Source organism: Theropithecus gelada, chromosome 6 (assembly GCF_003255815.1).
Source record: "Theropithecus gelada isolate Dixy chromosome 6, Tgel_1.0, whole genome shotgun sequence".
Classification (NCBI taxonomy): Eukaryota; Metazoa; Chordata; class Mammalia; order Primates; family Cercopithecidae; genus Theropithecus; species Theropithecus gelada.
In genome coordinates this window covers 103,841,998-103,868,593 of record NC_037673.1, presented here as the reverse complement: position 1 = coordinate 103,868,593, position 26,596 = coordinate 103,841,998, and the positions used below count along the sequence as shown (strand labels likewise).

Sequence of the window (26,596 nt, the reverse complement as noted above, 5' to 3'; positions counted from 1 at the left end):
TGGTTCCTTGAAAAGAGCAATAAAATTGACAGACCTCTAGCAATACTGACAAAGAAAGAGATAAGATACAAATTGCCAATGTCAGGAATGAAACGAGATATTGCTACAGACCTTGCACACATGGAAAGATAATAAAGAAATACAACAAACAATTCTACACACATGTATTTGACAATTTAGATGAAGGAGACCATTTCCTTGAAAAACACAAGCTACCACAACTTATCCAATATAAAACAGCTAAGTTGAGCAGCACTATACTTATTAACGAAATTGCATCGATAATTTTAAAAAATCCCCCCAAATAAATCTTCAGGTCCACATGGTTTCACTGGAGTATTCTCCCAAACATTTTAAGATGAATTAATGCCAAGTCTGGACAATATTCTCCAGAAATTAGAACAGAAGGAAACATTTCCCAATTCATTTTGTAAAGCTAATATTACCCTGATGAGCAAAATCAGAAAAAAAATACACTTCAAAGAAGTAAAACTATAGAACAGTGTTTCCCATGAATCCTTTACAAATATGAGCAAATAGAATTCAGGACCATATAAAACGAATCATGCACTATGGTCAACTGGAATTTATTCCAGGGATTCAAGGCTGGTTTGGCATTCAAAAATCAAAAGATCATATGTCATATCAGTTGTCAAAAAAGCATTTGACAAAATTTAACATCCATTAATAATAAAAATTACTTGCAGAAATACAGAAATAGACAGGAACTTTCTCAACTTGATGAAGAGTATCTGCAAAAAAATCCTGCCACTGACATTATACTTAATAATGATAGATTGAATGTTTTTTCATTAAGACCAGGAACAAGGTAAGGATGTCTGCTCTCACCACTCTTAATACAGTATTGGAAGTTCTAGCCAGTGCAATTGGCCAGATAAGGTAATAAAGGCATACAGATTGGAAAGGAATAATTAAAACTGCCCCTATTTGCACATGACCTGATTGTTTATGTGAAATATCCTAAGGAATGTATAAAAACATTTCTAGAACTAGTAAGCAAGACTTTAGAATAAAAGATAAACATACAAAAATCTATTGTATTTCTGTATACTAGCAATAACATGTGGACACCAAAATTAAGAACACAATACAATTTATGTTCAATTTAAAAGATAAAGAAGTACTTAAGTATAAACTGATGAAAACATATATAGGGATTGTATGCCAGAAATTATACAATCCTTGAAAATCAAAGATCTAAACAAATGGGAAGATATACTTTGTTGATGGATTGGAAGCCACATAGGAGACATGTAATTTCTCCCCAAATTGATGCATGGGTTTAATGCAATTTCTATCAAAATCTCAGACAGATTTTTTTGTAGATATAGACAAGACTATTCTAAGACTTACATGGAAAGTCAAAAGAACTAAACAATTTTTAAAAATAATAAAGTTGGAGGAATAAGTTTACTCAATTTCAAGAGTTTTTATATAGCTACAGCAATGAAGACTGTGGTATTTGTGGAGCACTAGACATACAGATTAATGGAACAGAACAGGAAACTCAGAATGAACTCACATAAATATGCTTATGTGATTTTGCAAAAGATACAAATGCAATTCAATGGAGAAAAGATGGCCTTTTCAATAAATGGTGCTGGAAAAATTGGACATCATAGGCAAAAAAAGTGAACTTCAACCTGTCACATACCTTATATAAAAATGAACTCACAAAGGATCACCGACTTAAATGTAAAACATGAAACTATAAAACTTGTAGAAAGAAACCTAGGAGGGGAAAAACCTTCAGGGTCTAGGGCTAGGCATGTAATTCCTAGACTTGACACCAGAAACATAATCCATAAAAGGAAAATTGACAAGCTGGATTTCATCAAAATTAAAAACTTTTGCTATGTGAAAGACCCTTTTAATAGAATGGAAAAGACAAGCTACAAAATGGGAGAAAATATTTGCAAACCATGTATCTGACAAATGACAAACATATCTCATATAGAAAGTACTTTGAAATTTTATAATAAAAACAAGCCAGTTAGAAAATGAGTAAATGACATAAATAGACATTTCACTGATGATATACAGATGAACAAAAATTAAGTACTTGAAAAGATGTTCACTATCTTTAGCCAATAGGGAAATGTAAATTAAAACCACAATTCAGATTTTTACTACAATCAGAATGGTAAAAAAAGATTGTCACAAAACCAGATGCTATTGAGGATGTGAAGAAACTGGATCACTCATATATTGTTAAAGTGATAAAGAGTGTAGTCACTGGAAAATAGGCAATTTCTTTAAAAACTAAACATGCAACTACCATATGACCCAACAATTGCACTCCTGGTCATTTATCTTGGGGAAATGAAGACAAAAGTCTATACACAAATATTTATAGAAGCTTTATTCAAAATAGCCAAAACCTGGAAATAACTCAGTCCTTTAATAAGTGAATGGGTTAACAGAATGTGGTATGTGCGTATCATGGAATACTAGTCAATAAAAAGGAACAGACTGTTGATACATGCAGCAACCTTGATGAATCTCCAGAGAATTACACTGAGTAAAAAAATCAGTCTCCCCAAATTATATACTGTATGATTCTATTTCTGTGGCATTCTTGAAATGACAAAGTTGTAGGAATGGAGAACGATTAGAGGTCACCAGGGGTTAAATACAGTGTAGGGGTGGGAGGAAAATGGGTGGGATATAGAAGGATACCATGAAGAATCCTTGCAGTGATGGAAATGTTCTGTGTGTAACCGTATCAATATCAATATCCTGCTTGTGATATTCTACTATAATTTTGCAAGATGGCGGAAACTGGGAAGGGGCACATGGGTTCTCCGTGTCTTGCAACTGCATGTGAATCTACAGTTCTCACAAAATAAAAAGTTTTATAAAAAACGGAAGGCCAGGCACGGTGGCTCACACCTGTAATCCCAGCACTTTGGGAGGCCAAGGGGGCAGATCACCTGAGCTCAGGAGTTTGAGACCAACCTGACCAACATGGAGAAACCCCCTCTCTACTAAAAGTACAAAATTAGCTGGGCATGGTGGCACATGCCTGTAATCCCAGCTACTTGGGAGGTTGAGGCAGGAGAGTCCTTGAACCCAGGAGGCAGAGGTTGCAGTGAGCCGAGATTGCGCCATTGCACTGTAGCTTGGGAAACGAGCAAAACTCCGTCTAAAAAAAAAAAAAAAAAAAACCACACAAAAAGCCCTGAATTATAGAATGGATAGATGAATATGAGTATGATAGAAGAAGTATGGTAAAACGTTAGTGGTAGACTCTAGGTGGTAGGTATAACGGTGTTTACTATAAAATTCTTTCAACTTTTTTGTATTTCTCGAAATTTTCACAATAAAATACTAGGAAGAAAATGGAATTTGAGAATTTGGGGTTATTTAAAGAAAAGAGGCAGAGTACAGTAGCTCCCAGCACTTTGTGAGGCTCAGGTGGGAAGATCACTTGAGCTCAGGAGTTCGATATCACCCTGGCCAACATAGTGAGACCTCATCTCCACTAAAAATTTAAAAAATTAGCCAGATGTGGTGGCATGCGCCTGTAGTCTGAGCTGCCTGGGAGGCTAAGGTGAGAGGATCACTTGAGCCTGGGAGTTCGAGGCTGCAGTGAGTTATGATTGCACCACTGCACTCCAGCCTGGGTGACAGAGTGAGACCTTGTCTCAAAAAAAAAAAAAAAAAAAAAAAGAAAAAGGCAATTTTCTTAGTGTCAAAGGCAAGCAATTCAAGGTTCTTAGCATGATTTTGGCTTGACAAATGCCTTGTGACACGAGAAATCCTTTCTACTTAACACCCAGTTGTGAAGGTTGATTAAACATGAGACTCCTTTGTTGGAAGGGGGAACATTCTCATGTTGTGAGATTTAATATAAAATACTAAAGAAAAAAAGCCCTTAACCATTTTACAAATATATATTTTCTGATTTAGAAGTATTTAATAATGATACTGGGTATATACCCAAAGGATTATAAATTATGCTGCTATAAAGACACATGCACACGTATGTTTATTGCAGCACTATTCACAATAGCAAAGACTTGGAATCAACCCAAATGTCCATCAGTGACAGATTGGATTAAGAAAATGTGGCACATATACACCATGGAATACTATGCAGCCATAAAAAAGGATGAGTTTGTGTCCTTTGTAGGGACATGGATGCAGCTGGAAACCATCATTCTTAGCAAACTATCACAAGAACAGAAAACCAAACACCGCATGTTCTCACTCATAGGTGGGAACTGAACAATGAGATCACTTGGACTCAGGAAGGGGACATCACACACCGGGGCCTATCATGGGGAGGGGGCAGGGGGGAGGGATTGCATTGGGAGTTATACCTGATGTAAATGACGAGTTGATGGGTGCAGCACACCAACATGGCACAAGTATACATATGTAACAAACCTGCACGTTATGCACATGTACCCTACAACTTAAAGTATAATAATAATAAATAAATTTAAAAAAATAATAATGATAGCTACCAATTAAAATAGTTGAACTAAGAATATGAAGCACTGTATGTATATTACATCATTTAATATTCCCAACAATTCCATGTAGTCATTGTCTCCATTTTATTATTAAGATGATAGGATCACAGAGATTATATAACCTGGTCTGTGTTCGTATATTACAAGACAGAAACCACACTCGAACCAAGGTCTCTGATTCCACATCCGGTGCAATAATGCTTCCTATTTATGATACATTATTATGATTTTTTTATACCTGTTTCATTGCCTGATCTAAACCAAATCACTCTTACAATGCCAAGGCTGCACTCCACTTTTATATTCCTACATATTTAATGTCTCTTAGTCAACTTCCACAGTAAAAACCTCATGTCCACAAAGCATCAGAAATTATCTCTTTATTCCTGCATATCATTTGGCAATTAACTTACTGTTTTGAAAAGGACAAAGATAATAAATTCAAGCCAGTTTAAGAATATGTAAGAAATATAAAATAATTGTGTGGAAAGGATTATATTATTCATGCTGCTTTTGACTTTCTTTTAAAATCCAGCAATATTTCTTGAAATCTTTGCATGTCAAGGAAAATATATATCTTATTACATGCCTGCATCTGGATACCATAATTTATTTAACCTATTCTATTTGTATGTGCAGAAATAGAATTTCTGGGTCACAGGACATAGTTATTAAAAGTATTCTTAGTTTTTTTAAACTCCTATATGACTAGAATCTGGTATGACCTTAGGTCATGTATGGTAGTCTAGAAGTATATACGTTAAGGAATAAGTAATGCTAGACCACACTCTAGAATGGTTTTGCTAATTTATGCTGTGTGTGTGTCTTTCCCCCCAGATCCTTCCCAAAGCAAGGCATGAAAGTTGGCAACTAAGTCCACAGTCTCTTTTTTACAAGTAAGCTATTTGTAGAAGGTTGAAACTCCAAATGATTAGATGCTTGTGTTACTGACTATGTTTAGGGTGACTCCCAAACAGCAAAAATGCCCATAGCATTTTTGAAAAGGCACTTTCTGATTTCTAAATTCTTATTGGCAAGCCAAGATCTTATTATTATACCCAAATATTTAGTTTTTATAATTTGAAAAGTTTGGTTTAGACAAACTATAATATAAACTTTTCTATTTTGTTTCCCCAGATATAAAGTAATGTGCTTCAACATTTTTACTATTTTTAAATAAATCGCCAAACAATATCATTTTTAAATGTATGATGATGAGGAATTCTGGCATGGAACTTTAGGCACTAATTATATATTCATTTTATTCTGATTTGCTTTGTTACATTTTCTAACATCTTTGAGATGGGGACTGTATTAAATTAAACCTATAGCAAAATATATCTTATTAAGATTAATATTTTTCTACTTTAATGGTCAGGATTTGGGTAACCTTCTGTGCATTTACTGTTGTCCCCCAAGAATATGAATAAAACTCAGAATTATGCTAGAGCTGATATCCAGTTATATATTATGAAGACTGATAATTTTAACAGGAAGTGATATTTAAATTCTGGTACTGTATATTATTGACTGTGAATATTTTACATAACTTTGCTTTGGGAAAAAATCTTATTTTAGGCATTTATTTTTTACAGCAAAGTTCAAAGGCATCTTATTTTCTTACAACTAGCTAATATAAACACTATTTTTAGCTATTATCAATTCTTTTGTTAAGTAGGCAGAATATAAATAAATAACTTGTCACAGTTACAGTATTTACTAAGTTTAGTTGATATATTTTGTCTTTGATCAAATGCAAAACACAACTTTTGGAAAAGTCTCTAGCTTCTAGGTTATATTTATTGAAGCTACAGTTGTATCACATAGTCTTTATTATTAAAACTGTAAAACATTATATCATTTCCTCAATTTATACTGCTTAATTTTATATTATTAATTAAATACTTAATTTACATAGTTGAAACAATATTTTCAGCAGTATTTTAAAACAGAAGTAATCTTTGGACTCAACAAGGGATCCAAAAACTGTCATTAAAGAACAAAAACTTGTAACGCAGTAGAAGGCCCTCTTTTCTGCCCTGGTGAGAATTAGTATTTGTTCATTTAAAGAGGTAAAGCAAGAGGAAGATTGTAAAATAAAATATTTTAAACATTTGTATCTTTAAAAATTATTTAAATGTCCATTTATTCACTAGTTTCTACTTAGACCTGAGACATTTTATCTGCATCTAAGTGTACTGTTGGGAATTCCATGTTTTCTTTCTAATATAAACCACACCCTGAGTGCCTCATCAAGGATTTCCAGTTTTCAGTATATCATGGTGAGGTTATCACTAAGATACTTGTGAAGCAATTTAAGTGTAGAAACCTTTTAAATTTTACCAACTTTCACATTCTCTAAATTTTTACAATTATCTCACACCTAATTCAAAAGCATATTTTTTATGAATTGCCTTTATCACATATATGCATTCAATGTAGTTTTATAGAAATAATTATCTCTCTTTTATGTTCATATTTATTTATTCATTATAACATTTAATTAAATTGCTCAAGTAAAGTAACAAATATGATAGGCATATAAACAAATTTAAGGGCAAACAAATGTTAAATCCACAAGATAATGAATTTGTGAAATTTCACATTCATTGTGGAAAGTTTCAAACACATAAATATAGAATCATATAATGAAACTTTGTGTACCCATCACCCAAACACAGTTGCCAACATTTTGCCATTGATATTTCCTCTTCTGATCCCCTAAACATTGGGGGGTTTTTTGAGTATTTTAACATAAATCTCAGAAAAACTATCATGTATAAATGCTTCAGTTATCTCTATCAGATGGGTTTTTTTTTTAAATGTACATATACAGTACTATTATTACAACTAACAAATGTAACAATAATTTCTTAATATTATGTAATATGGAACCTATGTTAAATTTTTCCTGTCTCAAAAAATGCCCTTTTCAGCTTATTTATTCAAATTAGGATCCAAGTTAGGTCAAGTGTTTCATTTGGTTGATACATCTCTTAGGTCTTTTTAAATAACTAACATCCTCTTCCCTTCTTTTGCATGTCATTTATGTGTTGAAGAACATGAATCATTTGTCCTGCAAAATTTATCTCATTCTGTATTTAGCTAATCATCTTCTTATGGTGCCATTCCATGTTTTGCTGCTTGCCTGCTTCCCTTACATTTCTTGTAAATTGATAGGTAAATTAGAGGCTTGCTTAAATTCAGGTTTTTTATTTTGGGGCAAGATACTGCATAGACAGTGTGGGGGTATGTATTGTTTTATGAAATCAGAAGGCACATAATGTCTAGAGACAAGGGAAAATTTAATTCAAGTAATAATAACTAAGACATGCACCAATGTATCCAAGGCACTCTTCTAAACTCTTTACATATAGCATTTATTTTAATTCTTACAAAAACCCTTTGAGGTAGATCGTATTGCCCCCACTGTAAAAATAAGGAACATGAGACACTAACTTGCTGAGGTCTCCAAGCCTGGATTTGGTCCTGGGAACTCAGACTGCTGAGTCTATGGACAGAGCACCCTGTCATTCTGCCTGTTAAAGCCACTGCCACTTCTGAATTAAACTAAAAACAGTTAGGTGTGTTCCAGGTACTTCAAGTAAACATGTTGTCTTAATTCTGTAAGTAAATAAATGTTAAAGAGTATGTATGTTTAATAAAATATACTTTTAAACTATATTGTTTACCTCATCTACCTTCTTTGAAAATAATAGCTAGTAAAACCCATAGTGTCTTACTATGGTGTTTACTCTCACATTGACAAATTGTGATATTTTCCTTGTCTTCCAGTGGAAATTTTCATGGAAAGTAAATTTACCTCCCTTAGGTAAATGTTTCTTTTCCAGTATCAAGAAGTGTAAAGTGAGTTTCTTGAAATTAATGGCATTTTATAATTTTCAATACCCATAATATTGTAAAAAATTATTATAATTTTTATAATAATTATTTTAAAAAGCAACAATATTATTTTGTTCCTTTTTTGCTTACTATAAAATAAATATCATGGTGTCTTCTCGATCGTTTTGTTTTATCTGGCATAGGAGATATGTTTACTGAGAGAAATTCAGCAGAAGCTACTTTATATTTCATTACATATTCTTACCTTATTATTTATATTTTAAATCCTAGGGATCTACATATGCAACTTTTTCTCCTTTTAAGTCCCTTTGTTTTGTTACTACATGGTTTTTGTCCCTTTTATTAGATAAATTTTGCCTAGGTATTTCTCTTCCTCACTATAAGTAAACCAGTCTTTATGCCTAAAAATAATGCACTACTTTGTTGAAATATACTTAACAAAAGTGGTATTCTGAATAATAAAAATTATTCAAATGCTAAGTATATAACAGCATGACTTGCCTTATTACTATGCACCAATACTTCTCTCATTCATTCAACAGACCTGTTTTGAGTATCTCATCCAAGATAAGCATGAGCCCTGCTGCCAGTGGGTATGTGATGAATGGTAGCTGGACAGGTCAGGCCAGAACTGGAGGAAGTCGGGTCAGCATGATGACATACTTCATACAATGGTCACAACAGAACGAAGGGAAACTAGGGGTTAGGAGCAACGGTCGCTCTGAGAAAAGACAAGTGCTTCGGTCTGAATTATGGGTTTCAAATTCATGTGGAGACAATGTATATGGTATTCGTAGGGGTTGCAAACTTAAATTTCTGTAAGGGCCAGATACAGAATGTAAATGAAGAAAGTACATCAAATGTAACATTAGGGAATGCTCAGGACTGTGCCAACTGGAGAGTGCACATCTGATCTAAAGGTATCCATATTCAGATGTTTATTTAACACCCTGACTCAGCCACGCAAAATATGCCTGAGATGCTTCCTCGTGACTCTCATGGAATCTAAGTATATGAAAGGTTTATTGTTTTGAGAAACCATCTTTGTAGTAAATATGTCCAGTGGACCCACAGACATAGTTATAGTTATGAAGAATATATGAACCAGAAGTCAATATCCAGAGTTTCAAGTTACATTGAAAATAATAGATGGGGGCCAACATTTGAATAGCAACAAAAAAACTGGCACAGTCACCTCAATCCATAAAACAGGAAAGTAGACTGGGTGCCAGTACGGTCAGCAGTCAGTTTCTACAAACTCATTATTTCTCCTGGATTATTGTTAGACATACCAGGCACAGCCTTAGTGTATCAGCATGACAAGAGTGCATAAACAATCTGAAAAAAATTAGACTTTGGTTTTCCTTTCATTAATTTTACAATTTAGTATTTTCATTGTTATTTTTCACAAAACTACAGAGGGAAAAGGAGCCATATTTTTTTCCCAGGTCTTCATGGCCTCTCTACACCTTTATCTGGCTTGGATCAGGCAATAATATCTCAGATTTCAAGGGAAGAGTGCTTTAGGTGTTTGGCTGAACTCTAAACTTGAGGTGGCTGGGCAAGAGCATTGGAAGCAAGGCTCAATAGTAAATATGGTGGTACTGCATTTGTGTGAATAAAAAGCTGGTTGGCCATGTAAAAATTCTTCCTCTCCTTGCCGGGTGCGGTGGCTCACACCTGTAATCCTAGCACTTTGGGAGGCTGAGGCAGGCAGACCACCTGAGGTCAAGAGTTCGAGACCAGCCTGACCAACATGGAGAAACTCTGTCTCTACTAAAAATGCAACAATTAGCCGGGCATGGTGGCGCATGCTTGTAATCCCAGCTACTCAGGAGGCTGAGGCAGGAGAATTGCTTGAACCCGGGAGGCAGAGGTTGCAGTGAGCCAGGATCGCGCCATTGCACTCCAGTGTGGGCGACAAGAGTGAAACTCCGTCTTAAAAAAGAAAAAAACAAACAAAAAATTCTTCCTCTCCCACATAGTTCTGAATGTCTCTTTATAATTAATGTTTGGCATTTGTTATGCTAGCTATTATGAGAGATTTTTAAACTCAGATTTGGGTTCTGTATTAATTTTTGCAATAGGTATGCATTTATTCTCCTTTGCAATTATTTGTAGACATTGATTCTAATCATTGTTCTTAGAGGAAAGGCATAAACATAACTATTTATAAAGGTACATAACTATAAAGGTACATAACTACACACTGAGAGATCAATTACTTTAAATTTGAAAACAATTGAGTAATTTGGAGTCACTTTCCATGGCTTTCTGTATTAGATCATTAGTAGAAAAAAATTATATAATGTTTATTAGGGGAAGGGTTCCTATGAATGGTCTTTCATTGCTTAGAAATGCCAAACGTTGTAAAGAACAATGGAAGAAGATAAATTACCCTTCATGTCAATAAATGAAAACCTTGAGGTTGATAGTAAGTTTACTTTAAAAAGAATTAGGTTGAATGTTCTGAAAGTTATATGGCATAATTGAACAGTGTAACAGTGTAAAATGACTTTTAAAAGCTTTGATACAGTTTTTAACTTTGCAGTTATTTCTCAGTGGTTTCCATTTTTAAAACGTTAATCTTATGAAAAATAATACAGTTTGTCTCTCTAGTAGTACAAAGCATCTTTATGTTCATTTAAAAACTTCTAAGGTTTTAGCATGTTTCAGTGAAGAATTTTATTTCATATTCAGTATATGTAGCTATGAAAATCAATAACTGCATGCTTCTTAAAATTGAGCAATGTACTTAAGTATTAATTATAAATAATAAAAGAAAAGAAATTCCTTTTTTATTTTCAGTGATTTGAAGAAAACTGCTGGGAGGTACATGGTATCTAGCTTTACTATTTGCTGGCTAATGCCAGAGTCCTAATCCAGTTTCTGGCAACACAATTTTAAGAATTCTTTTGGTGATAGGATAAGCAGTGTACCTTTTAAGTTACAACATTATGAAAGGTCTTCCATCAAATATTCAGTTAGAGTAGAAACCCTAAATGAAAAGCCTGATGCTAACAGAGCATGAGCGTTTGGGGCTGATTTTAAAATTGGTTCCCAAATTCCAATTCAACTCATGAGAGATAAAGTGGAGAACTGCATGTAATATAATATCGAGGGCTATATGCAATGACTTAAGGTTTCTGTCCTGAAGTTATCTGGTCATTGTTGGATATGTAGGTTGCTTGGAATAAAGGTGGTGAAATATGTAGAATTAACCATGAAAATATCCCAAAGAACTAGCATGTGAAATGTTATCTGGGACCAGAAAGCTGTTGCATAGGGTTTACAAGTATTGCCTGTAAAATGCATAAATTATATGACATATGTGTGTTTTTATGTCTTGTACACTTTCTCAAAATTCTGGAAGTATATGAATTACTTTTAAAATATTACCCAATTTCTAGTTACTTTTTGTCATTGTGTATTTCCTTAATGAAAATATTTAAAAAGTAGAATTGTTATTGCAGTATCTTTAAATTTTTTAATGTTGAACTGGTCTTTATGAACTCACCAGAATGTCTAAAATTTGAAAGCCTGATAACATCTATGTTGTTGAGGGTGTGGAGCAACTAAAATTTTCATAAGTGTTGGTAGGAATGTAAAATGATATAACAACTTTGGAAGATTTGGCAGTTTCTTATAAAACTAATTGCACACCTACTACGTGTGTACTACTAATACTCTGTGACTCTGCAATTTCACTTTTAGGTTTTTACTCACAAAAGAAAATGGATAAAACTAGGCTATTGTAAAATGAAACAAAGTAACAAAAACATCTACAACAGTAGTTGCATTTGTGAGTGGGAATGAGCCTTGGGTGTGAAGGCACTAGGAGGTGTTAGGAATACTCTAGATCTTGTTAGGGGTTCAAGGTAGACATATATATGCATTTGTCAAAACCTATTGCTTTTAAGATTTGTGCCCAAATCACAAATTTGACAGTGAGTAAAATTTACTTAAAAAATAACCATTAACAAACATTCATCTGTAGTTTATGATGTGTATGCTAAAGTGTTTAGGAGTGAAATGTATCAGTGTCTGCACTTTGAAATGCATAAAAAATAAGATAAATTGATGGATGAATACAGGGATGAATAAAGAGATAGATGGATACATCTGAGATAAAGCAGATGTAGCAAAATGTTAATAGAATCTAAGTGATGGATAATGGTTTTTTAACTGCACAATTCTGTCAACATTTTTGCTTGAAATTTTCCATAATATCAAAGGAAAAGGGGTCTTTATTCTAAAAAAGTTTCAAGTTTCAAATACATACCTTTTGGAATTTATTCTAATTAGACTGAAGATATGGTAGCATTCTTTAAATATAGGTTTCCTTTTTTTGTCTTTCTCACAACTTAAAATTTGTTCCATCCAATCACATCATCTTAATTGCCATTAGCATGTTACCTTTATAAATCAAATTCCTTGGTGTTATACATGTAATCCAGTGATTAATTTAATATCATTCTTAAACACTATATTAGTTTCCTGTGATCGTAAAAAAAATTACCTCAACCTTGTGGTTTAAAAACAATGAAAACGTATTCTTTCACAATTGTGGAGGACAGAAGTCCAAAACTAGTTTCTCTGGGCCAATATCAGGGTGTCATCCTCTGTCTGGAGGTTTTATGGAAGAATCCATTCCTTGTCTTTCCAGCTTCTGATAGTTACAGGAATTCCTTGGCTTGTGGCCACATCACCCTCATCTCTGTTTCCATAGTAATATTGCCTTCTCTACTCTGTCAGTGTCAAATCTTCATTTGCCTCTCTCTTGTAAGTATACTAGTGATTGCATTTACAGCCCACCCAGATAATCCAAGATAAAATCTCCCCATCTCAAAATCATTCCTGCAGACACTTTTTCCATGGAAGGTAACATTTATTGGCTCTGTGAATTAGGACCTGATGTCTTTGGGAGCCACTGTTCAGCCTACTACAGGTAGTTTTTAAGTGTTCTAGGTTCCATGCTAGGGCTTAAATAATGATAAATAACACTTAATTGCTTACTATATGCTAGGTGCTGCTCTATGTCCTTTGCATTTGTATTTTTACTAAATTAAAAAAATGGATTGATTTAACATAAACTTACTGTTTCTTGCATATGTCAAATATTAAAGCCCCAGAGTGCTAGTTTTCTGAGAAATGAGGAAATACTATTTTGTTCTAAATAACCCTGCCTTATTTATGTGGAGGATATTTAAAGTTGACAAGATTGTGAATTCCCTTTGGGAAAGGATTTATCTGTCTTTGTGTCCAAATAATTAATGACAAAGTAGATGTTAGCAAATGTTTGTTAAATGACTAAAAGTGTCTTTGCAAATGTTATGAAATGTAACCTTCACAAAATCCTTGGAGGCAAATATTATAATTTCCATTTTATAGAAGAGACTTAGAGAAGTTGAATTTAGTTCCCAATTTCAGTACCATGTCCTAAACACACACACACAGAATTTTGGCAGTCAGCATTGCAGATGCATTTCCATTATCTATAACCAATTGATTTTCTACCTGAAGTGTTAAAATTTAGTAAAATACAGGTGTAGTGAAATATCATCTCTGTTTTACTACTGTATTATGTTACTAGCCATGTACAATAATACATTTTGATTTTTTAAACTTTTTTTTTTGAGAGACCAATTTCTCATGGATTAAGTTTACAATGCTATTAAGAAGTGGGAGGAAATTTTCTCAATGGATACAAAATATTTTGAACTTTCTTAAAACTTCAGCCTTCCACCAGAAATGCCTCAAGCATATCTAGCCATTCTGTAGCTTCTTTTGAACATCTGATTTTTTAAAGTCCTATGATATTATGCATAAATTACCATGCTTCCCTCTTTCTTTGGTTCTTTGAACGCTTGAAATTTTATCCCACATGTGGAGGCTTTCCAGGTCTGAATTATGTGAATGCCTTCAGGATGGGTATATCCCAGACTTTAATATTTTTCTACCTATTTTTTACACTCCTTGACTTTCTCAAATATTTCTTTTATAGTTTTATATGAATTTCTAATGGAATACAGCTAAATATAAGTAAACAACTAAAATAAATTTGGGCTCCTTGGTAATTGTGCAATATATTAATGTATTATTTCTCTTCTTTTTCCCCATTACAATGTTCTCTCCACAAACTTAAATCACTAACTCAACTAATGCTTCCTTGAGTATGTATCCACATTCACTAACTTGCTTATACTGTTACCTTTTATAATTTGTCACCTTTTTCAGAGTGTGATGTGTCATTGAATTGCTCTTACTTTTCGCATTCCCCCAATGTTGCCAAATGGCCTAATAGTATTGTGAATCTAATGACCCTGTCTGTGCTTACCTTTCAATAAAACATCTCCAAAAAACGAATTTATGCTCTAACTTTATTTTTTTTGTATAAAATTCTATCATTACCAGGACAGAATTCATGATACCCTCACAGCCTATAGAAGCACAAAACTGGCTAACTGACTCCAGACACATCTACCTGCCATCTCTTTCAAACACCTGCCATTGCTCTCCTTCCTTATTCCACTAATGACTTTTGAAAATAATAAACTATTTCTCCCGAACTCTCAATCTTTCTTTCGCAGAATGCCAGAATATTATTCCTTTATTTAGTTGGGTACTTAAAAGGAGTGCTTTTTGTGTAGAGCAGAAATTTTAATACTGTTACACTATTTTGCTAAATGGTTTGTTGATTATGCAGACAGAACAGTAACTGTATTAATTAATGGTAGATCATTTCAAAATATGCCAGAGAGATGCACTGTTCATTTTGGTTTATCCTTTAAAATAATGTAAATCTGAGTACTAGATTGGGAATGTTGGTTGTCTCTGCTGGCTATCAGACGTGATGTTCCCACAGAGGTATCCACTGTCTGAAACAAACAGTGAAATGTGCCTTCTCCTTTCTCTGCGTTTACATACTGTCTTGCTTTTACAACTTTCTGCAAGGAGAAAATGGGTAACTTCCTCCCTGTGGTCTCTATCAGTCTTACACACTGGTTTCATTAGCTTTCCACCACTCTCCCTATGAACAAAGAGATGTGTTTCTCTTCAGAGGGAATAGACTGGTGACTAGTCCGTGCAAAGCAACCTGGATTTTTGTGATTATGGTATTTCAGAGGTTAGGCTGCTAAATTATTTTTTTTAGTGTATACACAACAACTGTGCATTTGCTGATTTAGTGACAATATGGATAAGGAAAAAATATATTTGTTAAGAGTTCTCTTCATAAATGTATATACATACATGTACATATATACTACATAGTCCTTTGATTATAACTTATTTATAACCAAGTCTTTGCATTATTAGATAAACAGATTAGAAAGAAACCTCTAGAAGTATATTTATTTTACAGACAAATGGACTTCTTAATGTTAGGAACCCCTGAAATGGCCTGATAGCCGGAGAAGCTAAGTAAGATTCAATAGCCTCTTCTGGAATCTTGAAATCTAATCCTATAGCATTTACTTGAACATTAAAAAGGAAATGTGGAAGACTTTGTTTCTCTGTCCTTCAGGTTAAAAAAAAAAACTGAAATCAACTATCATCCTTTTTTTTGGATTATAAAAATAAACTACATATTTTTTGTAGAGAATTATTGGTTGATGCCCTTTATTGTCACATTCTTTTTTAAATATAGTCCACATATTTCTATAAATAAAAACAATTATTTTTTAAGTAAAAAGTTATCTCTCTGCGTAAACACAGTGCACCAAAATAACTTAACATGACCTGCTGCCTCTTTCTTATAAATGTTACAGCAAAGATGATTTGCCTCTGAAGTGAACATTAATGTGCAAATTATATGGGAAAAATGAGAGTAAAGCAATGGCAGTCCCAGAGCTTTGGAAGCAGGTTTTATAAATTCAGTGATGATCCTTGAGACTCAAAGGATTCAAAGTACAATCTGGCTAAGCATCAATAATGTCAAATTTATGTAGGTCCCTGCCTTCCTCAAGCTTATGTGATTCTTCTCCTATCTTATTTCTGAATGAGTATGTGGGTTAGTTGTTCCCACTGCCTATACTTTTCCTGCTCCCTAATCTACAACTCTTCCTCATTCCTTCCCTTTTAGAAAATAACAAGAAAGCATGACTATCCTGTTCTGCCATCCCAATTGCAGGATTAATTAGTTTTATATAATCTCTACATAAAATCTCCTGTAAAATTTTTTTGTTAGTTTTTGATCAGACCAGAAGTTGCCAGGCTTAAAAATTAATGACAATGTGCAGGCTTCCTGGTTACAAATGTTTAAAGCGTATGGGAAACATTTGGAATGAAGATGTTGACCTGCTTTCCTCTGTATTTGATTATAGCTATCTAATTATAAGCTTTCAAAGGCATCAAATTAGGTACCCTCTTCATTGCATTTAAGAGAACTAAACTTTTTTTTTCATATTACTAAAACCATTTTTGAACAAAATTTTGAGTGATACATTGGGATGCTTAGAATCATTCTTAGCTCAAGTGAGAAACCATTCTTTTAACTTTTATAAATTATCTTTACCTCCTATGTTTTATAGTCTTCTGAGAATTTGGCTTATCCAAAAAGAGATTCTATGCCTTCCCAAATGAGAAGGAAACCTTTTGTCAGCATCTTGTCTGAGCTGCCTCCTTGGCTACACAGGTCATGGGAGGTCTATGTTGAACATCAGTCTTTGGCTGTATCACAAAACTAGTATTGAAGCACAGGCCAACTCCCAGAGCACAGGGGTTAAAGAGGCAATTAGTCACTACAAAGCAGAGTTGTGACTGTCTTCTGGTGAGGAAGTGCTTAACTCTTTCATGAATGGTGCCTGAAATCTCATCTTCTGAGTGCTTTTATATTCCACTGAAATAATTTAGTCTTAGCCATTTTAAATTAAAAGTGAGCTTAAAATACATGGTCTGTTGAATTGAAACTTTCATATCAATACTTATAGCAGTTAAGATAAAGGGAACAGGCTGGGCAGAGAGATGATAATCAATTATATGTTTAATATTTCACCTAAATTTCACAGTATCCTTTTTAGCTATTTGGAGGCCTGTCAAATCTCTTTACAATATTTCTAGTTTCACTATTAATGTTTTTGTGGTGGGCATCAGTTTGGAGCTTGCAGAATTTTGCCTGACTTTTTTTCAGGACAAGTGTGGTCTCTAAAGAATTACAGTTCATTAACCTAGACTGTGGTTTTAAATGTTTAGTATTTCTGCTTTTCTAGGGTCCTGAGCTTTTGTTTCCACATGGTAAATCTTTGTTACATGTAGGGTGACAAAGTCTTCTCTTCTGCTGTCTGTATTAAAATATGCCAGAACACCATAAAGATAGCACCAGTCTTAGCTATATCAAAATTGTACAGTATCTGGATTCCCTTAGAGTTACGGATTATGAATTGATGGAAACTGAAACACCTTAAAAGATGAAGGAAGTTTCTTAGCATTTACGTATTCAAAGTAACTAACGACATGTGTTTCTACTGAAGAATGAATAAACTGGTGAATTAGGAAAGCTTGCCTTTAATTTTTTTCTTCCTTTTTTTTTTCTAGTGTTTCCTTTAGTCTTGAAATATTTTCTTTATAGGACTAAAGGAAATGCTTACCTTCAGTTGATTTTAGTAGTTATAGAGATAGTAATAGGACTTTGCTGCTCCTGGGTATGAACATGAGTATCAGCTACAGCCACAAACAATAAACAGTATTTGATCCATCAAGGTTATAAGTATTATGTTCCTCATTTTATAATAATGTGGCTTTTCATTATATCTTTTAGTATTTCTAAAACATAGTTCACACTCAATGAAACATTTTTAATTAAATAAATGAATTAATAAAGCTTAGCCTGTTTTTTCTGCTTCTTGCATATTCTGAGGAATGCTTAGAAAATGTTAACTTGTTACATAAGGTTTAGTTAGTTATGGTAAAGGATGGAACAATGGCTGAAATTAAAAAGCAAGACTTTTGGTTAAATAAATCTGAAATATTAAAGCCAGAGCCAAGTTTCTTGCAAGTTTGTTAGTTCAATTTCTGTACCCGCCCCTCAGAAAAACCTTTAATCATCTTGTTTCTTAGTAGCTTAAAGAAAATGTGCGTTTTAAAATATTGCAGGCATTATTCTATCCAAAATACATGTTTAAAGTATTCTAAGAAACACTCAAATTAAATTTAAACATATTTTACTATATAAATGAAGAAAACCCTATTTTCATAACAGCAGGTTGGTGATGGCCATTCCTAAATATATGAAAAATATTATTTTGTTGGTATATTACTTTTTCAGTGCTAAATCCTGTTCTCCAATGAGAAAACCTATTTAATGTCATAGACACTCAAGGAGAGAGTGGTCCAGAAAGAATCAGCAAATGACATCTGCTCTGCCTCATTTTCCTTAAAGGTGTAACACCCTCTGTTGGCAAAGATGCAAACCCATAGAATTGAAGTTTTAGTAACATTTCAGTTTGTAGGCCACCTCTTGTGGTGTGCCTCATTAAAACATAAATAACAAAACACTACTATTCTAATTTTGTAGTCTTCCATTACCTCTCAGTGTGACAAAATGGGCATCGGCTTGCTATTGTTTAAGCAGCAAGAGCTTAAATTAATCTCAGCCACACTAATCAGATATTGGCTTTTTAGAGAATAACATTTGGTAGTGAGAACTTAATGAGTGTCCCAAGATAATTGTTGTTAACTGGTGGAGCTGGTGACATTTTGCATGTCACTACTAGTCTTTGCCCCTGTGGTATATTAAGAACGTGCTTTGAGCAAATGCTCTCACATTTTAATTGCAAGTCAACCTTTAAAAAAGAATTTTTCTTGCAGTAAACATCTCTTCTATGAGCACATCTGTAGAAGTTTACATGAAAAATTGACTTAGGTGTATATTTGGTATTGTGTTGTCAATAGGATTGAATACAAGAGCGTTTACAAAAAAAGTATACTGCAGAATACAAAGTGGATTTAACATATCACCTTGATACCATCTGCCATGTTCCAGAAATAATCTTCTATTTGTCATTTATGTACAGCTGTTTAACTTGAAGATTAAAAAAAAAAAAAAACTATTTCATGCCATTTCTGCAAGGTTAAGGTGTCCTATTACTTAGAAAAAGTATATAAATATAAGACTCATAAATGAAATTGTATTCAAATGTATTAAGGGGAAACATACTATTAATAGATTCTTGATTGCTTCTTGGCCTTTTGACTAGATCAAGTGTATTAATAGATTCTCGAATTGACTCATCTTGTAAAAGTTGACTTGTAAATTTTTCTCTTTTGTGCATAGAAATCTTTTATATTGTACATTTTCTGAAAGCAGAGTAAACCTATAAATTATACCCATTCATTTGCTGCACTGGGATTGGATTATTCTTCAGTAAAACTTCATTTAGAGCTTTAGAAAAATCAATCAGATATCATTATTCTTTCTGTAAGATACCCAATTGTGTTCTGGTGACCTCTGCTATCATTTAAATGACCCATGTATGAATTAGTCAGGATGAGCTTCTGCAGCATGGAATTGGACTGTTTGCCCTCTTGTTACTCTCTTTAGATCTCGTAAACACTTTTTACTCCTTTCATGTGTGGGGGTGTGTGTGTGTGTATGTGTATGTGTTATAGCTACTTAAGCCCCTGCCCACTTACAATCTATGTAATATAGGTTGGATTCTTGGCTTGCTTACTTTCAAGAAATGATGAAAATGAGATTCTGTTTCTGAAACCCCAAATAGATCACTTTTATGATTTGTTTGTTTCAGGAGTTTTGAGTTTTGATCCACATGTTTATTCAACCTAAATATACCTAGCTCCCAGATGCACTTATTTGCCAATTACTTTCCGGCCCTCTTCATAGTTCTTTGTTTTAGATCTGTGGGGTTGGTTTTGTCTTGTTGCATTTGTATTTCACTTAAAGATATATCTATTATTCAAATATGAAAGTGACTTAGGAAAGAACATCCTAAAGTTTATTTAGAAATTCACCAAGCCACATACTAATGCATCTCTAATAGGGACATTTCTTTTCACACATCTGAGGTGATTGAGCCTGTCCTTTAAAGTGAGATTTGCAAACCAGTGTCTGGCAGCTCCAATTAGCTTCTTTTGGGTTTAAAGCAAATCACAAACAGTAACAAGGTCTCCTAGGACACTCCTATTGCAAGCGATGTAGTCATATTTCCTCATTAGTTCTTTTCAATTGTCACTAATGCCATGTTCTAGCTTTTGAGTAGGAGACAAAAAAACATAAAAATTTGGTATATATGTAGAATGGGCCATTGTTTTCCATAATTCAAGGCTCTTTTGAATTCCTTTGATAGTTTTGAAGCTTACACAGCTTAATTCATTAACCTTTACCCTTCACATAAATCATATGATTAGGAATCTATTGCTAAGGAGACAGATTTTCCTTCCACTGAAAATAAGTAATGCCTTCTCATCTTTGAAAAAAAATCCTATCTAGCTTACCAAAGTAACCTTTCTGTTGCTTTTCATATTTCATCAGATGTTTCAGGTGCATTTTAGAACATTATCAAAAGCAAGTGAGCATAAAGTTACATTATTATCAAAAATAACTCTGGATGCTTAGGATACTTTGGAGCAGTATTTTCTGGCCCTTTTTCTGTATTCCAAAAGAGTTTATATATATATGTATTCAACAGCTGTTACTCAAGAATTTACAATGGTAGCAATGTTGTGGGTTTTTTTTAAATTCTCTTCAGACCCCTGCCAAAACATAAAAGCAGGAAAATAAACTGAAGGTAGGCAATTCAGAATAAATTAAAGTATATTTAAATGAACCTAAGACTTTTTTTTGGAGAACTTTTTCATATGGACTTATCTTGTAGAGAATGATGATGTAGGGCTCCAAAAAATGTACGTGATTGTTCTGTGATTCCCTGAAGGGGAGACTAGCATGTCTTTTGATTCCTTTATTCTCTCTTGTTAAGACAGATCTCTCCTTAGGGTTTAGTAATCTTAATTGTGCTTGACATTCATGAGCTACTTTAAAAGTATTTGATATTCTTCAGCATTTATCCACTATGCCATTTTCCCATGTTATGAATTTTTCTTATTTATCTTATACATCGTTACTTTCTGTAAGGACACAGTTCTTTTCCTAAATTTTATAACTTCTTATGTTTTCATACATGAAGTGGGAAATCTTTGAACCTACTGATTCATAGAGAATGGCCATGTGATATTCTGAGCTTTGCCTATAGGAATGATGGGGACAAAGGGTTGGGGAAGAATAGGAAAAATTTGAATTCTATATTGTGAGTTTAGAGACTCATGGCTTGCTCCTATGGACCAAACTAATTCATCACTATGATTAATGAATATTCTTCTATGTAATCTGTGAGTAAGAAAGGTGATGAAGAAGTAAACATTTTACATGTGGTCTTTGGTTCAGTCACTCTCCTCCTCACTTCAAGATTATTGCTTTGCCCACATTTCTCTCTTTTATTGGTATCAGTTTATAAATACCTCTTAACTTGCTGTACCTGTAGTCCATACTAAGATTTATGACTTTGTTTTGTGCATACGTACTATACAGCGAACTAGAAATTGCTCTGATTTTAATACACTAAAGGTTATGACTAGAGCCAAGATTCTTTGTAAAACAGTGGAATTATTTAAAGTAAATATGTTCACAGACTTGTGTTATGTACTACTTGTAAACATGTTATAGAATGGACTCTGAAAGTTTCAGGAGAAAAGGATAGTCAGCACCCTCAATCTCTCATCGTGAACTGCTGTCATCACATGCTACCTGGGAAACACGACATAGATGGATTATGAGACTTCAGACACTAGCCAGGAACATGAGGTGGTGTTCCATTTCCACCAATTTGTAGTAATGGGATAATACAAACCACTTCCATTTTCAATTCTTAAAACAACAGCTACTTTATCTACCTACTGCAACCACTCAATTTTGTGTCTCAATATATATGACGTTTCTGTCCAAAATCACAGAATTTGGGGTTTCTCTTTTCAAATGTAAAATCCATAACAGATGTAAAATTAATATTTTGCTACAGGTTTTCCAAGGGTATGGTTTTGTCACAATGAATTTTTATTTCAGAAATTAATTTTATGCTGTACATGACTTTTAGCACACTGGCTGTGATCAGGGTAATTAAAAGTATTTGGAAAACCCTGTTTACCTGAACTTTCAAGAACAGCAAAAATCCTAGGTGATTCTTTATAGAAAGCAAATTGCTTTTCTCTTATATTTCTCCCTTTTTTATCTGAAAGGCACTGCTTACTCTTAATCATGTGTTATCTCTTGGCCACTGTATTGCCTCCTGAGTGTGCTAAATGATTTTATAATAGGTATTCATAATTGTCTACACCTCATGAACTTTTCTCTGTTCAATAGCGGGGAAACCTGATGCTCATGACCTTTTATCAGTTTTTAGGAAGTCTTTATCCAGTGAGTGATCATCTTATTTTATATAAATGTTGGTTCTTGTTGCCTATGTACTAACATTTGACTTGGCTTGTACAGTGAAGTCAATTGTGTCATTTGCTATTTTTAGTCATCTGTATGTCTTATGTGCTTATAGCATATCTGATGTAAAATCAAGTACAAGGAAGATAAATAGGATATTGCACTTGTTTAGAGCATAATCAAATATAAATCAGACATTTTGAACTATTCAAATAGAGCATGAGAACAAACTACAATTAATGATTTTTGGTGGCCATGCGAAATACTGGATCTGTTTGTTTTTTTGGTAGGTAGTGGAAGAGGACAGTGAGATATGTATATTTTATTTGACTGAAAGTCGTCAGATTATTTTTTAATAATTTAGGATATTACAGTCATCTAGGGCCTTTTTATGTACTCTTAGCATGTAAAAATAGTTTTTACCATATAAAAGGTTGTTATTGTTGGTAATGTTTCATTTCTGTTTTTATTCTTTTTATAATGAATTTATTTAAATATTATGTAAAAACCAAAGGACATGGAATTAGCTTTAAAATTTTCCTCACAACCTGTATCAGTCATAATTGCATTGTCTTGCTGTTTTAAGTTTCTCGTTTTAGACATGGAAAAATTTATCCATTTTTTTATAGTTTTTTTTAATAGTGGAAGAGATAGAATGTTTATTTGGTTGTTCTGAGGAAATTTGAAATGTTTATCATTCCATTAAAACAAAATTCCATAAAAATTTTTTAAAAGAAATATATGTCTTCTCTATAACTAATTTAACCTTCAATAATGAATTATGTGAAGTAAAATTGTATAAAATTTCCTGACATTTTATGAAGATTCCTACAAATAAGCCAGACAGCAAATAAAATATAGGAAAGACAGAGATGGATACTGAGTAATTTTTTGATAGATTATGCACACAGGTATCAAATTACTTGATCCTTACTTTCTAGAAAAGGTTAATGACTCTTTTTGCTTTTACCCTTTTACTTAACTGTTATTTATAAAGATTAAAAGAGGGACTGCATTGAAAGGTGCATTTGCCTGTGTGTCTGTATGACTGCACAAATTTTTCTGATATTATAGGAAACTGAGCCACAAAATAGATAATATTGTTAATCATTATTTTTAAAGTTCATTCAATTCTGTAATACAACTTCTACTAGGCCTATTAGATCAGAGCGCACCATAAAAAAAATTTTTTTAACTTAAATAAAACCAGAAAAGACAGTCTTACATATCTATATCTATATTGTTAAAATGGCCTAAACCTTTACAACAACTTATTTACAATATTAAGAATAAGATATTTTAAAGTTACATGTACATATTTTCTTTCATCTTTAATCTGTAAAATTATAGCTTTTTAGAACATATTTGATATTAAATTGAATAAAATTTTGCAAAAATATTATTTCAGTGTTACCTAATTCCATCATTAATAATTGAGCATATTAACCATGAGCTCATTAACCATGGGTGTATAACCTTCTACCTGTAATAATGATCTATCTATATTCTACAGTTCTATTATTATTTTATTATTTAATTATATAAATATATATTCATTAAGTAGCATATGTTTACTAGTCTTTTATTACCAAATGTAACATTACCTTTATGGGAATATTTCTTTCTAAGCTCTTTGGTTTTAAAAGATGCACTAGTCATAAATGTATTTAAATAAAGTCAGTTAGGTATGACAGCACTTGACTTTAAAGCAGGGAATATAATACCTTTCCTGCAACACCTTGAAAGAAGCTGTGGCATTCACCAAATGCTTACCTCTTCCTGTTATATTCAAACCCTTGCTAATTTAACTTGAAATGCATTAGTATAACTCACCACTTTTTGTATGTTTCAGGTGTGTGGAGGTCATTGCAAAGGAAGGACAAAACCTGAAAGAACTATATTTGGTGTCCTGTAAAATCACAGATTATGGTAGGTAATGAACCATTGTCCTAATCCTTTCTAAGAATAAAAAGTTACAAAATCATTGAAAGTTTTTTTAAAAGAAATCAAGAACTATATCTTAGAGACTGTTTTTTATGCTCATTCTGACCGTACCAAAAATTAAAAATAAAAAAATTATGAGCTAAGAACCAGAGTAAAATGAATATGCATATTACTTCATTGCCACATGCAATCACACACACATGCACACATGTACATTTGCACACACACACACACAAAATTAAAAAGTATGGCTAAAAGAGGTATACAATGAAAATAAGTTTAACAATAAATAAGTTTAACAATAAAATGGGCATAATAAATATAACTAAGAAAATTATTACATTGAGTTTATTTGCTTAATGTAATATCGTGTCAAAGGCATATCTGCTGACATTCTAAATGCCAAACTTCTTAACGCTTTAAATTCTGAAAAACATTGGAAATGTCCATTTGTGGATATAGGAAGTAAAGGGCATACATTTATATGCAACATTTTAAATTATCTTAATTTTCAATATTCTTTTAAAGTGGCACAAAGCAAGTTGTTTTCTACAATTATGAAAAATATGAAGTCATATTGTTGGAGTAATAAAAATAACCTAGCCCTTCCTTTTTTTGTTTAATTTTATAAATTTTTTCTTAACCATTTGTGTATTTAATCTAATTACAGTGTTTTAACCAGAAAATACATTAGACTTTATAAGAGAATGAAATGGTTTTCTTTTATTTTTTCTGACTTTTTGATTTCTTCATTTAAATTTGAGAATATGCTTTCTATCTCGAGGGAAGTTAATAATCCATTAAGTTGGTATTGTTAGCTCTGACATGTAATAATAAATGACTCCAGTCCTAGGATGTCACACTGACCATCTGCCATGGATGGGAGAGTTGTCTTTTATTAGCTACTAAATTCATCTTTTTGAAAAACTCTACTGAAGTTATAATTTTAAAAATACTCTAATGTTTTTAATTTAAAAACACACCTAATTTCAGTTTATTTTGGAGAATATGTCTTATTCATAATGTTTCTGGGTTGTGAGTTTTTTTCCTAATTTTGCCTTGTAAAAGTAATGTTTTGATATATTTTTCTTTACTTACATTGTTTTCTGGATTGGCAATTAGATTGCTACTTAGACATGGTTAACTCTCTAAAACTTCTTACGTCTAGCATTGTCTAGGTCCTACAGAGTTCTCCCTGACCAACACAGGGCATATTGAGCGAGAGAGAAAGAGTGTGTGTGTATTATATATGTATATTGTATATATACCCATGTAGATTTGTCAATCAACTAATACTTTCATTCATTCATTTGAAACTTGTCACAAGCTGCTCTTCCAGTCTTTTTGTGTATTTCTCCCTTTTTCACTGCCAATTGTCAGGTAGCTAATAGCCAGGAGTTATGGATTAAATCCCTTATAATGAACTCCTCTGAGGTTCTGCGGTGTAAAATGTTGCTAAAGGCACACTTTATTCTGAAGGCATAGAGATACTTTGTGTCATAACAAAGGCAGTGCCCAGTACCTACTATTAAGTTATCAAGTACAAAAAGGAATGTTCCAGAAGATATTGAGAAGGTAAAAAGCTCTGGAGTTGCGACAGATCTGGGATCAAGTTCTGTCTTTGTTCTTTGACCTTAGGGAAGTTCCTTCACATATAGGACACTCCGTTTCCTCAGTTGTAAAATGAGGAATTAATGTCTGACTTCATGCTTCTGTATGTATCTGGTACCTAACCTTGTGAGTAGCACAGTGTACACTGCTAGTAAGTGTTGTTTTTCTACAGGAGTGGGATAAAAACAAGATTCACTTAGAATTTTTCTGCCACCTTTCCTTTCCTAAGTCTTGG

The 26,596-nt window shown here is 33.0% G+C and overlaps 1 protein-coding gene across 1 annotated transcript in view; it reads left to right on the top strand.

The window, feature by feature from the left end:
- Positions 1–26,596, top strand: part of FBXL17 (F-box and leucine rich repeat protein 17) — a 548,560-nt gene that overhangs the window by 358,698 nt on the left and 163,266 nt on the right. Inside the window, exon 7 of the mRNA XM_025389005.1 lies at positions 24,659–24,735. Coding sequence (XP_025244790.1) covers positions 24,659–24,735 — 77 coding nt within the window. The remainder of the gene's footprint in view (positions 1–24,658; positions 24,736–26,596) is intronic.